General features: G+C 41.5%; 1 protein-coding gene across 4 annotated transcripts in view; it reads left to right on the forward strand.

Moving 5' to 3' along the window:
* The window catches only part of LOC125462028 (ectonucleoside triphosphate diphosphohydrolase 4-like), an 84674-nt gene extending 69321 nt beyond the window's left edge, over positions 1 to 15353 (forward strand). For all 4 annotated transcript variants that reach the window (XM_059652992.1, XM_059652991.1, XM_059652994.1 and 1 more), the window contains 3 exons: positions 3457 to 3542; positions 7681 to 7842; positions 8957 to 15353. In XM_059652992.1, coding sequence (XP_059508975.1) covers positions 3457 to 3542; positions 7681 to 7842; positions 8957 to 9164 — 456 coding nt within the window. In that variant the 3' untranslated portion in view covers positions 9165 to 15353. The remainder of the gene's footprint in view (positions 1 to 3456; positions 3543 to 7680; positions 7843 to 8956) is intronic.
* Positions 15354 to 15638: the final 285 nt, after the last annotated feature.

Raw genomic sequence — 15638 nt, forward strand, 5'->3', positions numbered from 1 at the left:
AGATTGGTGGGGTGGTATGTGAGGACGAGGGGGATCCTCTGGGGGCGGTTGTGGCAGGGGCGGGGTGTGTGGGATCTGTTGCGCAGCACACCTACCTACCACCTCATCCTGCCTCCTTGACCTGTCCATCTTCCCTGGACTGACCTATCCCCTCCCTACCTCCCCACCTATCCTCTCCTCTCGACCTATCTTGTTTTCTCTCCATCTTCGGCCCGCCTCCCCCTCTCTCCCTATTTATTCCAGTTCCCTCTCCCCATCCCCTCTCTGATGAAGGGTCAAGGCCCGAAACGTCAGCTTTTGTGCTCCCGAGATGCTGCTTGCCCTGCTGTGTTCATCCACCTTCACAGTGTGTCAGAGAGTTGGTTCTTATTGAGCAAGTGCTGTTTGATGGCACACTCAACGACCACTTCCTTCACTTTACTGATGATTGGGAATATACTAATGGGGCAATAATTGGCTTTGCCCTGCACTTTGAGGACAGGACCCACCTGAGAGATGTTCCATATTGCTGGATAGATGTCACTGTTGCAGCCGTTGTTAGAACAGCTTGAATAAGGCATAGCCAGTCCTCTTTTTTTTTAAAGTTCTCTCATGGGATATGGGTATTTCTAACTGGGCCAGCATTTATTACCCATCCCTGGTTGCCCTTGTAGGCAGTGGTGAGCTCTCATCTTGAACTACTACACTCTATGTGCTGTAGGTAGACCTGCAATATTGTCAGGGAGGGAATTCCGGGAATTTGATCCAGTGATAGTGAAGGAATGGTGATATATTTCCAAGTCAGGATAGCGAGTGGCTGAAGGGAAGCTTACAAGTGGCGCCCTTGTCCTTCTGGATGGAATTGATTGAAAGTTTGGATAGTGCTGACGAAGAATCTTTGAATTTCTCCAGTGTATCTTGTCAATGGTACACACTGCTGCTACTTAATGTCGGTGATGGAGGGAGTGGATGCTTGTGGATGTGGTGCCAATCAAGTGGGCTGCTTTGTCCTGGATGGTGTCAAGCTTCTTATTGTTGGGGCTGTGCCCATCTGGGGAAGTGGGGAGTATTCCATCTTACTCCTAACTTGTGCCTGGTAAATGGTGGATTAGAAGATGAGTTACTCATTCCAGTATTCCTACCCTCTGGACTGTTCTTGAAGCTGGTATATTTATATGGCAAGTCCAGTTCATTTTCTGGTCGGTGATAACCTCTAGGACGGTGATAATTGGGGATTCAGGGATGGTAACACCATTCAGTGTCGGGGGGCGAAGGTTGGCTTGTCTCTTATTGGAGATGGTCATTGCCTGGCATTTGCGTGGTGCAGATATTACTTGCCACTTTCCAGACCAGGCCTGGATATTGCATTTAAACATAAACTGCAGCCTGGAGCACAAGTCTGCAGTACTGTTACCAAAATGTTGTCAGGGCCCATAACCATTGCAATATCCTGTGCCTTCAGCTGTGTATTGATGCATTTGTGAAATGAATTGAATTGGCTGAAGACTGGCCTCTGGGCTTTTGGGGATCTTGTGTCAAGGCTGAGATGGATCATCCACCTGGTTCAACTCATTGACATTAGTGTATATTGTCCACATGAGCCTTCTCTCCCTCTTCTTCACAATTTCAGTATAATATTCTCTTCCTCCTTCCTTGTGTTTATCTGATTTTCCTTTCAATACATTAGTGCCATTTGCTTCAGCTAGACCTTGTGTGGAGTTCCAAATTCCTTGATAAGAAGTGCTCACCTTTTGCATGTAAAATTGTTTATCGCATTTTTTGACTTGTTCAGAAAGATGCTGCAAATTATTTTTCCCATTCTACTCCCTTCCTTTCCTGTCATGGTATATAATGATTTGAAGATTTTTATGCAATCTGTAGTGCAATCCATAGGTCTGCTCCAAGTGTTGACTCTAGTTTGTGCTACCAGTGCTAAAATTGTCTTTTACAAATTTAATTATCACTATTATCACAGTTTAGTTTGATGTAGTGTTCTGGATCCAATTTTGCAGTGTTATTAAAGAAAGCATTATTTAAAAAGCTGTTACGATATCAGTGCTTTACCTGATGGAACTTTCTGATGCACAGTGAATGTTATATGGATATGCATAGGAGCCAAAAATTGACCCAGTGTGATCCCACAAGCAGACTTTTGGCATGGTTGGTCAGAGTGGTTTGCTGGCCAGCACTTTGACAAACATTTGGTATTCTTCCAGTAACCATCTCTTAAGCCTCTACAAGATCACCTTTTGAGTCACCTCTTCTTTTAATCTTAAAAAGTCCCATTTTCTCCTGATGTTGATTTGCCATAAGACCACAAGAAATAAAAACAGGAGTTTGCCCCTCGAGACTGCTCTGCCATTCAGTATAATCATGGCTGATCAGACACTCCTCACACCCACTTTCCTCATAACCCTTGATTCTCCTACTGATCAAGAATCTAGCTGTCTCAGCCTTCAATGTTTACTGAAACATTTCTAAGTCTTGAGTGCCTATGTTGCATTTTTGTGACCAGAAATGGACTCTGCATAAGAAGTGATCCAACTAAAGCCCTATACAGTTTGAGGATAACCTTCTCTAACTTATATTCTCGTGTTGCAATTCAGCATGCTGTTTGTTTTGTCGTTCATTTACTTCAGAGTTACTTGTCTCATCTGCTATAATCCTTGTGGTCTCTTTCAGCTTCCATGTTTATTTACATTGGCATCACAGGTAATTGGAGAAATGCAGGGTCAAAGAGGTGGTTGCTCTGAGTTGGTCTCTGAATAGGATCTTCATTGTCTCAGACACAGCAACAGTGATTAGGCTTGAAACACAAAGTTAGTTTGTTTTTTAAAGAATTAACATATAGATAAAATAACTTATAAATCAGTAGTTGCTGAAGACTTTGTCACATGAGACTGAGTTTTGATACAATCTGGGTGAGTTACCATTTATGAGGAAGTACAGCCAAACTCTGAAATTTACAGCATGACTAAGGTATTCTGCAGTCGCCACTAGTCTTTGATACCGGCATCAGATGAGCACTTTTTTTTCAAGTTCCTTTTCCCAAGTCGGAATACCATTCCATTTGAACAAAGCCTCTCTTTAGCCCACATTGCAACACCAGTGGGATACAGGATGCAGTCACCTTACCAAGTTTGCTGGCAGATGCTTTTTATTTATTTCTCTAGATGTGGCTGAACAATGGCAAGACATTTATTTTCTGTGACTTGGTCTTAATATAAAAATAAATTGGGAATTTGTCCCAGACTAGCGAGAATGAAACAGTTGGGTTGTTAGCTACAATTCAGAAATTCTAAGTTACCAGAATTTAGTTTCATCTTTGAGAAGAGTAGGGAAAACAGCTATTTACAATGCAACAACGTTAAAAATATTGGAATTAGTCACGCAGGCCTGGAGAGTGTTCCATGAGAGATTGCTGTGGTAACAAACGTTTTTAAGACTAATTTTATTCCATTGTAATTTTTTTGTTAGGATTACTGCGCTACCAAATGGGCAACGTTAAAGGAACGGTTTGATCTCAATCTGTTTTCATCACATGCTGACCTTCACAGATTGAAGTAAGTATCTCAGACTCTTATCTTAACACATCAGAAGCTTGAGCAGAACCACGTAAATCTCTACCCAAGTAATCAGTCAAGGACTGTGACTGATGGGCATGCACCAGTAGGTCAACTGCCTTGAGTGAATTTTACATAGCTCGATGTTCAGATGGTGTTGGTGATTACAGAGAACAGTCGAGTAATTGAGACTTTGGGGTTGAAGGTTAGTGTGAGCAAAGTAGGAAGTTCTTTGACAGGATAATTAAAAATGAACAATAAATGCAAGACTTGCCAATGATGCTCACATTCCAGAAACAAGTACCAAAAAAATGCTCTAAATACATCCTTTCCCCTTCCACAGTGTTTACCCCAAGTCTCTCATAGGAGAAAGGAGACAGAAAAAACTGATTATCTTTTTGTGGTGGTGAGGAGGATGAAAATATTAGCACATCTGCCTCATTTATGCATTAAGTCGTTCCTCTGTTGACAAATTATAGAGTAGACAAAAGGCTGTCCTGTGCTCATCGAATAATAATGCAGAAAGGGACCATTTGGCCGGTTGTTCTGGGTCTCTGAAAGAGCAGTTCACCTAGTGCTGATCCCTACCTTTTTACTATAGCCAATATCTCTTCCTTTTTGGGATTTAACATAACACTCTTTAAAAAGTCATGGCAAATCCTCCTTCCACCACACTTGCAGGCTGTGCATTTCCAGATATGACCACTCACTGCATGAAAATGTTTTTCCCTCGTATCTCAGTTGCTTTTTTTGCTAATTACCTGAAATCGATGCTCCGTTGCTCCTGATTCGTCCATCAATGAGAAAAATCTGTCCCTGTCCTTCTGTTGACCTTCCACAGAACTTGATCAAATCTCCTCGCACCCTCATCTCTGAGGAAAAGAATCCCAACTTCTCCAGTTCAGTGTAACTGAGGTTCCTCATCCCTTGAACCTTTCTCATGAACGTTGGCCACACCTATCATTAATTAGCTGATCTTGATCACAGGCAAGTTCATTTCTGCAATCGGACTGGGACAGTTTAAAACTTACTTGTTTTTATCGGAGTACAGGTAGACAAATATTTCAGGCTAATACAAAGTAACTGCAGGTTAACTGTTTACAGTACTTCTGTACAACAATCAGGCTACCAGTTTAACTTCGGTCTGTGCTCCTTGTTAACATGAAAGGTTAGTTATTTGGAAGATTTTCCCACCTGCTATGATTGAACATACATGTGACCTTCTTTGTAGCTAAGCTCAAGAGTGTGACCCGCAACTTCAGTTTTGCTGGGCCTACCATTTGAGAAACACGCTGGACACGTGGAGGACAGTCTCAGAGCAGGAACCCTTATAAAACAGCATCAGTTACAAGCAATTGTAAATACACTTGCTTTCAAAAGCTTGGCTTGTTCAATTGTGCACTAATCTCCTGGTCCATTCCTTTTGTCTGCAGAGTGATGGGCAATTGTCTGAATATTTACACAGTTCCTGTCTTGGTTATACTGTGCCTGTTTTTTTTATCCCTTACATGGGAAGTGGGTGTCACTAATGAGGCCAGCATTTCTTGTCCAGCCCTAGTTGTCTTTTGAACTTACTGGCTCCCTGATTGGGAGCCAATTGGCTAATTCCGATTCAACCACATCATTGTGGGTCTGGAGTCATGTAGGTTACCAGACTGAGTGTGGACACAGACCCCTTTCCCCAAAGGGCATTTATAAACCCAGATAGATATTCATGGCAATAAATGATAGTGATAGAGGTGATAGCCGAGTAGTATTATCTCGACTAAAAATTGGAGACATAGGCAATGTTTTGGGACCTGGGTTTAAGTACCATCGAGGCATATAGTAAGACTTTGATTTTCAGTAAAAATCTGGAATTAAAATTCAAATGATCATAAAGCTATTGTTCATTGTCAGGAAAGGCCCATCTGGTTCACTGATGTCCTTTAGGGAAGGAATCTGCCATCCTTACCTGGTCTGGTCTACATGTGACTCTCAACTGCAGTTAGGGATTGGCAGCTATGTGCATATCCTGGGAACGAATTTTTTAAAATGGTTCTGTAGTTCCGACTAGACTAGTCTGTCTTTTTAAATTCTTTTTAAATTTAAAAACGTATGTATGTTTCAGCCACATCTGTCATGAATTTATGGAAGTTAAAAGAAGAACATCAGGTGAAGGTTTGTGTCTAGAATTCTTTGTTCTGATTTCCTGGCCAAGCCAATCTGAATACAAGATGTGGCAGTCATTCTGCAGTTGTAGGGGCCATTACTTGGAAGAGAGTTTAAACTGAGGTCCTGTCTGCCTGATTAGTTTAGAAGGTCTCCAGGGACTCCATCCAGTTTCCTAGCCGATATCCGCTCTCCATCAGTACACACTGCATTGGTGAGTCATCTAATGTCTGCTGACACTGAAACGCTGCCACATCTTTTCAGATTACAAGTCCCTGCACTGCATTGTAGAAGTGCCTTGAAATGATTTAACAAGAGATAAGGCTGTACGCTGACTGAATTCTCTGCCTTTGTGCAGTAATGTTTTACGCAGTAGAATAAAAAAAGAGTCAGTGACTCATGTGGAGAATGACATTGGTGCAGAGATTATCTCTGTGCTATAGCATTCTGTTTTGTAATTATTCCATTAATGCAAGCAGATTGATAGCAGCAAAGGAAGAACAATTAATCACTGAATGGAATATTTTGAAGTATGCACTGAGCAAATGGCAAAAGGAATCGTGAGTACTGAGTTTATTTTCAAAGCTAAGAAATAGAGATAAAAGGGTGAGGCCCCCTTTGTGTGGGACCGCTTCAAGAGAGTGAGAGGAAATAAATCAGCTAGGAGTATGACACCAATCTTGCATTTTTAAACTTAAATTTATATAGCAGCTCAGAGTACCTTTTGCAATATAGACAACTATTGTTTTAAAATATATTGTAAAATTCAATAACTGTAGAGGAGACATAGGAGATAATTAGATAAACAAAATTATCAGCTTCTAAAAGTTAGAGCTGTGAGGATTACAGTCTTTTATTTCGTTGTTTCTTGAGGCTCTGAAATTCCTTCCATAATACATGGTCACCTCCATTTAAAAAAAACTCCTCGAAGCCTGGCCCTTTGAACAAGCCCTAAATAGTTCATTATGTGGCGTGGTGTCTTTTTTTTTCATTTGCACGTAGAATGTGGGCATTATTCACTGGCCAGCATTTATTGTCCATCCCTAGTTGTCCCTTGACAAGGTGGTGGTGAGCTGCCTTCTTCAACTGCAGCAGCCCATGTGCTATAGGTAGACCCACAATGCCCTTAGAGAGGGAACTCCAGGATTTTGACCCAGCGAAGAAATGGTGATATATTTCCAAGTCACAACGGTGAGCTTGGATTGGAACTTGTGGATGGTGGTGCTCCCATGTATTTGCTGCCCATGTCTTTCTAGATGAAAGTGATTGTGGGTTTGCAAGATGCTTTCTGAGGGTGCTTCGTGAATTTATGCAGTGCATTTTGTGCATTGGTAGTATAGTGGTTGAATGTTTGTCCATGCGGTGCCAATCAAACAGGCTGCTTTGTCCTGGACGGTGTCAAGCTTCTTATGTTGTTGGAGTTGCAGTCATCCAGGCAAATGAGAGTATTCCTGGACTCTGACTTGCTCTTGTAGCCACTGTATTTACTTAGCAAATCCAGTTCAGTTTCTGGTCAATGACAACTCCAGGATGTTGATAGCTGGGATTTCAGTGTTGGTAAGGGGCAATGATTAGCTTATCTTGTATTGGAGTTGAATTGCCCATCAGCCATGATTAAATGGCAGAGTGGACTCGATGGGCCGAATGGCCATACTTCCACTCCTATGTCTTATGGTCTTATGGAAATGGCTAATGTCTGGCATTTGTGGTGCAAATGTTACTTGGAACCTCTCAGCCCAAGTCTGGATATTGTTGAGGTCCTGTTGCATTTGGACATGCCTCACCTAAGGAGTTGCAGATGGCGTTAAGTATTGCGCAGTCACTGAACATCCCCACTTCTGACCTTATGATGGAGGGGAGGTCTGGATGTAAAATTCTGCTGTGACGTATCATGGCTTGTTTTACTGTTTTAAAGGCAAATTGCTCTTTTGAGGTGTACAGTCTTTTTTGGTTTGTCATGATCTGACCTTCTTCCTTAACTTTGCAGATATCAGTGTTTTAAATCTGCGTGGATGCACGAGGTATTACACAGTGGTTTTAACTTCCCAGCTGACTATTCCAACCTGAAGACAGCTCAACTGGTGTATGATAAGGAGGTGCAATGGACACTGGGAGCAATTCTTTATAAAACTCGCTTTCTACCTCTCAGGTAAGTTTCCGAATAAAAGAATGGTTAATGAAACACAGAGGGACTTTTGAGAAGTCTGAATTTGAGAATTGCATTGTATTCTGTGGAAGTTTATGTTGTTATGGGCAAAACTTTGTGGAAAAAATGGCAACATTTACTGTTCGTGTGTAGAAAGAGGGCAGTAACTTCTGGTCACTATATATGCACTGTTAACGGTGTAAGTAAGGAAGTTGGTGTCTGAGCTACCCTTTATTTCCAAACCTGGTGAGAGATTCACTATTGAAACACACAGAACAGTGTAAGAGTTACCTCATTGATGCATACTAAACTTGCCAGCGAAAGCTAGCGCTTGTCCTTTCCAGTCTAAGCACCCTTTTACTGCTAAGCAACCTCTCTGGTGCTAAAAACTAGCTTTGCTGATGGTAGAGTGTCATTCCTCTAAATTTTAGTTATTTAAAAGAAAGCTAATGATCATCCTTTTTCGTAGTCTATATTCCCTGAATTCCATTTCCTTCTCTTTGATCTAACAAGCACTTGCTGGTTCATGCTCTGAGCTGCTCATTAACCGTGGTTAAATCTGATTTCTTAAGGGAGCACACTGTTGCTTGCCCCATTTGTAGAGCTCCCAGATGCCCCGCAGAAGCCATTGCCCCATGTGACGAGTTGACAGGTGAAACGGTGCATTCCAAAAGCCCATGGGCAATTGTAAATCAAAGCAACAGCCTGGTTTCTTTCGGGGTATCAATGAGATAGTTTTCATTTTGGATGGTACTTTAGCGCAGTAAATCTGCTGATCAATGTAGAAGCTGTCCACTTTTTAAATCTAACTTTTGATCACCTTAAAGGGTGCAGATAAAATTACCAATACCATTTCCCCATCCCATTTCAGTACTCGAGTAGCCGTCCCTCTTGGAAAAGAAAAGGCAAAATCTCTCTCGTTTCTCTTTCCCTCATCTCTCTCTCTCTCTCTGTACTCCTCTGTCTGTCTGTACGCCTCTCTCTGTGTCTCTCTCCTGTGTCTCCTTGACTGAAATTTGCTCTGTTATGGAAAGAACTTACAAGATTCTGTGGAAAATGATGATAATGGTTTTTTTCCCGGCTCTCTCTTCCCCTTAATCCCCTCCACCAATGACAGGGACCTCCAGCGAGAATCTGGAAAAGCAAACCATTCTAGCTGGCTGCGTATCTCCTTTGTCTACAACCACTACCTGTTCTTCGCCTGTTTCTTTGTGGTCCTGCTCGCCATTGCCCTGTACATCTTGCGGCTGCGGCGGATTCACAGGCGGGCACAGCGGGAGCTACTGTGGATGGAGGAGGACAATTCATCGACTGAGGTGCTCTGACTTGCAACACAGTGAGCGAGGTGCTTCTGATTCATCGATCCATCAGAAAACATTCCATCACCCTCTTCAGCATATTCCAGGTCAAATTTCAAGTAGACCGTGGGCAGAAGCCTTTCAGATACCTCAATTATTTGTTTCGTCTGGAATCTCCTGCCTTTGGATAACGTTGTCCTGTTCCAATCCTCTGTCTTCCTTTTTGAAGTTGGAGGTAGTCAAACATTCAGTAATGTGTATTTATTTTACTGCACCATGTGATGTTGGGGTGCTAAGTGATACATTTGAAATTGTGATGATTTATATGATGTCTTGATACTGCGTCCTGCCTGCATTAATTATCCTCCAGTGTTGCTCCAGGGAAGGCAGTGGGAGCACACCTGATCTTTTGGGATTCTCTCCTCCTGCAGCACTCCCCGTGACCTGTTCCCACCGTTCTCCCTCATTTCGGGAGTGAAAAGTCAGCTGAGATACTGTGCCTGAGTGAGGTTCGACCCACAACCTTCTCAGAAATTAGTGTTATAAACTGAGCCAGGCTCAACAAGCCAAAGTTATCTAGCATCTACTCTAAGAGTGAATACAATGCAGCTAGAATGAAGAAGCCATTCCAACAAGGATTCAAATGGGAAAGCAAACTGACATTTTTCACTTAAATTTTCTTACTCGTTCACATGATGAGGATATCGGATGGGCCAGTATTTATTGCCCTTCCCCAATTGCCCAGAGGACTGTTGAGAGTGAACTGCTTTGCTGTGGGTCTGGAATCACTTATAGGCCAGACCAAGTGAGGGTAGCAGTTCCCTTCTCTAAAGGACATTAGTGAACCAGATGGGATTTTCCCGCAATCAGCAATGGATTCGTGGTCATCGTTAGACTTTTAATTTCAGATTTTTACTGAATTCAAATTCCACCATCTGCCATGGCAAGATTCAAACCCAGGTCCCCAGAACATTACCTGGAACTCTGGATTAACAATCCAGCAGTAATACCACTAGGCCATTGCCTCCCCTGAATTGGAATAGATGATCGATAAAACCACTGACATGTGATTTTCATGAGGAAGTCTAAAGGACAGAATAATTCAAAATGATCCCCTAACTCCTGGTGAAAACCGCTGAAACCACCGTAGTCTGGGCCATTCGGTCCAGCAACGCAGTGCTATTGAAGGCCATTACAGGTTTGCATAGAGCTGTGTGAAAATTAAACCTGGATTTTCACCAACCAGATTTTATTCTCCATGCTGAAACTGTGCCTGAGTTGCAAGAAATTTAAATAAAAAATTAGCTCATTGGGTGAACTGCTACAGTCCGTAGGAGCATCCACTGTGCTCGAATGTACAGTGATGGGTGTAGTGACTTTCTCTTGCGTATTGAAGAACGCATACATTTGCTGTTGATCTGTGCTCTATTTCTGTGTTGAGGGTGAGAATACTATGCTTGGAAGCATTATGTAATTCAAGAGCCCAGGCTTCATCTCCTTGTCACTGCCAAGGTAGCACAGGAGAAATGTATGCTGGAAGGAGGCAGAGGTTGAGAGGAGTGTGGACTCGCTCTCTGTCTGTTCTGCTCCGATTCCAAGTGTCACATGCTTTTGCAGCATGAATTATTACCAGCTGCTTGAAATTTGAAAAATGTATTGCTTGGCATTCCCTTCAACTATTGCCATGTAATTCTTGGAAATCATTCTGACCCACATGAGCACAGTCTTGCAGAGCGGTTATCACACCCTGACAGGACGGTTGTGCATTGTTTTTTGGTCAAATGATTTCCCCTACTTCAAACTCAAAATGTCACATCACAGAAGTTGTTGTTAACTTTGAAATTTCCTGTGATGGAATGGGAAGACGTTTACAGATCCAGCGCTCCATTGTTTTGATTTGAACCCTGTGCGTGTGTGATCTGAGATAACGCTACACACTTGGGGTTGCTGTTGCTGCTAAATTGTGGGTAATTTTTCTTCAAAGAGCTGGGCACTTTTTAGAGAAATTATTGCAGACCAAATGATTGAATGTTTGTCTCTTATTTTTAAACAAAAGATTTTTCTAATTTAGGAATGTGCGTGCTGAAGCATTTTTCTGAGCCTAAACGAAAGCAAAGGACTTAATAACGCCGTTTTCACGAGCCTGAGACATTCCAGTGTGCTTCCTCGTCATTGAAGTACCTTGGAAATGTTGCCATGTGGGAAATGCAGCTGTCAATGTGTGCTTAGTAAGATCCCACAAGTAGCAAACATGGTATTGACCAAGTTTTAATTGGGTAGATTGAGGAATAACTGTTTACCAGGAAACGGGATAATCCCCTGCTGTCCTTTAAGATAGGATCATGGTATCTTATACGTTCATTTGAGAAAGTAAACAGGGTCTTGAATTAATATGTCACATCTGAAAGTCATTCCTTCAGCGGTAGATTTTTGTACCCAGGTCTGGGGGTATGACTCAAGTTTCTGAATGCAACCCAAGAAGATGGGATGAGGTTGTTTGTTCTGTAAGACTCCTGTGTGAAATGAGCCTGGCCACTTGTGATCCAGCTGCACTATAACTAGTTATGTCCACAATATTAAACTTCGTGGTTCAGCCATAGGGTGGCGATTATCAAGTAGAAACGATAATGAAAGAACCTATGTTTAAATGAGATGTTTCAGGTACTCAAGATGCTCCAAAACACTCCACAGAAATGTTGAAGTGTTATCTTTGGTGAAATGTGCACTGTAGGGAATAAGCTGTACCAGTGACATTTTAATGTTGAGATTAAAGTATGTTCCTGCCTTTGTTCTCCATCTAATTGTTTCTCTACTTGGCTTTGGGCGCTGTTGATGGAAATATGCCCTATTCCATTTACAGCCATCAGTTAGCTGAGCAATGATTCTTGTCTTCTCCTGTGTTTCCCACTACAAGAGTATTTGTAACCTGGAGCTCACTATTTGTCTCCCATAGCTAGTTTGCCACCTCCCATCATTCAAGCTAACAAACCCACACCATATAGAGACCACCTGGGAGATTTCCTAGCAGCTACAGTTCCATACTGGAAGTACTACAGCATTTCACATTATCTATCTTCCGTTACTGGGAACGATTGAGAGGACATCAGGGTTTAAGTCAGAGCACTGCTCAGTTGAGACCGTTGTTGCCACTGAGGCAGAAGGTTGTGGATACAAATCCCTGTGCAAAGACTTGAGCCCATAATCCAGGCTGACACTGTAGTGCAATACTTGGGGAATAATTTTGAATGTAATTGGTTAAACCGAGGACACATCTAGCCCCTCCAGTGGACATTAAAAATCCCAGTGGTGTTTTTTTTAAAAGGTGGGTACACCCTGCCTGGCAAATAATTATCTCTCAAGTGCTGTCACTCTTTTTAAAAAAAAAATTCTAATTATTGCAGTTTATGGGATCTCATTGTGCACAAGTTGGCTCCCACAATTCCTACTTTGTAGAGCAATCTCATTTCAAAAAAGACAAAAACTATAAACTGCTGTGACGCACCCTGAGGTTAACTTATAATTCTTTCGTAAATAAAACAGAACTCACTGGACTCAATGTTAACTCTGCTTTCTCTCCGCAGATGCTGCCAGACCTGCTGAGTTTCTCCAGCAATTTATGGTTTTGATTGATCCTTGCGTAGAACTTCTCATGCATGGCCGTTACACAAGAGGCAGGACTGGGATGAACCACTGCCTTCGATGTTTGTTTGTCTCTGCTGTTACAGTTCAGCAACTATTTAACCTCCTGTCAGCAACCATTGTTCTCACCATAGGCAGGCTGTGCACACATTCCATCAATGTACCTGTTGCAATGGATAACCTGTGTGAAACTTCCTGTTTCACTGTCAGGAACTCTCCTGTGAGAATTGTTCCATGACTGCACCAATACACTGGATCTGCTGATGTCAGTGGCAACATTTTTAGAAAAATGGCTTTGGACAATAGTCATTGAAGATTTTACTGCAGTGTCATTTGACTATATTTTCTTCCTCAGCACGATTGGATTTGGATAATTTCCCTTTGTTTTAAGCCAGTAGTGCTTGCAGTACATTTCTCCTTCAACAGTAAGGCAGTGAAAACTGCTGAACATACTTTTTCTTAAGAGTTATGTTTTTTATAGCTATATTTTTCTTCGTCATTTTGTTCAGTTGTGAGGGACATGGGAAATTGTCAAAATGACAGTTACTCACTCTACACCCAGTACAAAGTGTACAAGTGACAGAAGTTGAGCTTGGCTCAGATTTTCTTCCCCTACCCACCTCGTTCCAGTGGGAAAATAAATTGTTGTTTTCTGCCACTCTGATTATTGACCTTGACCCCGTCAAAACTTAGAAAATGTCCTCATCCTGCCAATCTGTGCAGTAGTAACATTAGACTCCTACTGCCATCGGACCCAAATATGGAGTTCTGAGTTATCCTGTACAGACAAGAGGAAAAACCTCTACAATAGCTTTGTTTTGGAAACCAGTTCGAACAGTCAACACACAGATCTGTTGTTAAGCTGCAGGCAATTTGGAAACTCCCCCAGCTGATAAACAAATTACCAGACATAGTCCAATATTGTACAGATGAGAACGGCTCAATGCGGAGCCAGGTAGAGCAGCATTTGGTAGCAATACAGTCGGACTTAGAACTCTGAACTGGGAAGTGAGTTGGAGGTAGCAAATGCTGTGGTTCCTCCTTGTTAGGCAATAATCAACATAGAAGACTGCATTCACATCAGTTGTGGTGCTCTGCACTTTCTAATGGCTGCTGTCAAAACACACACATGAATATCCTGTTGTAAATCACAGACTGCTGGAGCAAAAAGATAATAGGAAAGAAGAAAAGAAAAACAATATTGAACTCAATTTATTATTCCCAATTTACTCCCCACTGAACCATATCTCATTAATAAGCTCTAAGCTTCAGCAAGGACATGATCACTGTTCATGTTGACTCTTTCTTGACCGACAGTAGGCAATCCTGAACTTTAGTTCCAAAGTCTAATGTTCCTTTGGGGGTAACCTAAATTCCTGTCATAAATGTGCTGTGTACAGCCCAAAGAAGGTAGCAGTACCGGTCACTGCATTCTGTTAATTGTTCAGTTTGGAGCTGAAGCTTGAAAGCTTGTCAGTGGAAGTCTCAAATGGCAGCACAACATGTACTGGTGAACTGTACTGGCAAATGCAATGGATTGCTGTTTTGTTTTAACCCAGTGTATTGTTGGTTAGATTCTACCTCCACCAAACCCTGAACTGCGTTCTACTGAGGGTATCCACCCAATAGCATTTGAAAATACATGGAAGGAAGGTAAATTCCAGTGTTTGTCAGTGTATTGATACTGATAAAATACAAGTCCAATCAACTGAAACATGTATGAGCATTTAACTCAGCCTAACTCATTCATTTACATGTATTCCAGCATTATATAATGCTCCCTTCAGTCTTGTAACCAAGGCTCAAAGTCAAACAGATTTGCTCTAATTGAATTATATGCTTGTATTCTAGCATGAGGGATAAAATTTAAAACTTGAATTGTTTTTAATATTATATCTAAGCACATATAATGCAATTATTGAGCAAAACAGTGCATTTTATTTGATTTTTTTGCTTTGAAATTATGAATGTCATTGGCAAAGCTAGCATTAATTTCCAATCCATAATTGACAGCTCCAGTTTTGCACTGGCATTCATTCCAAACAGGCTGCTTATCATTCCTTAGTGTCGACCTGATAATTTTGTCTCACTGATTGATAGGACAGAGCTTTGTATCCAAAGATTACTGTTCCTGTCCCCAGCTGGTAAGAGACCAAAGTACAGCTTTGTAACATTTCATGACAGCCTAGTGCTGGCAACTCAATAAGGAATAAAATTGACAGATGCCTAAAATATTTCCAGGTGATTTTAACTTCAAAGTTTATCTCTTTTCATTTGTAAACATGCTACAGGTTAATCAATAGCCAATGCCTGGGCAGCACAATGTATACAATCAAGCCAAGTGCAGGTTTTCATATCACTTGAAGTTCAACCTAAGTCAGGTTTAACATTCATTGTTTAAAGTTCAGGAATGATTGTCCCTCTGCTGAGTCATGAGACTGGTTAATTTGTATCTTTTAAATCACAGTTGAATGTTTGTGTTTATTGAGTGATATTCAGATTATTTCCTTTGTTTCGTATTGCTTGGTCAGACCTGATGTACTGGTGAATCTATTTAATAATGTATATTCGTCTAGATTTTTGAAGTAAATTACAAACTGAAAATTTCAGATTGTCATTTGTTGGTCCCATCACTATGAGCTCTGATTCGGTAAACCTGTCCTCTACTGGAATCTAACGCATTGACCTTTCCCCTGCTCTTCTGTCATAGCCCTGCATGTTTCCTTATTTAAGAATATGTGCAATTCCCTTTCGAAAGTTAAAATCAGCTTTTCCAGATGCATAAAGACAATTTCCCCCATCTCTCACTGGTTTCCTTGCCAGTTACCTTAAACCTGGTTATCAACCCTCCAGCCATTGAAA

The sequence above is a fragment of the Stegostoma tigrinum genome, chromosome 20 (genome assembly GCF_030684315.1).
Source record: "Stegostoma tigrinum isolate sSteTig4 chromosome 20, sSteTig4.hap1, whole genome shotgun sequence".
Taxonomy (NCBI): Eukaryota; Metazoa; Chordata; class Chondrichthyes; order Orectolobiformes; family Stegostomatidae; genus Stegostoma; species Stegostoma tigrinum.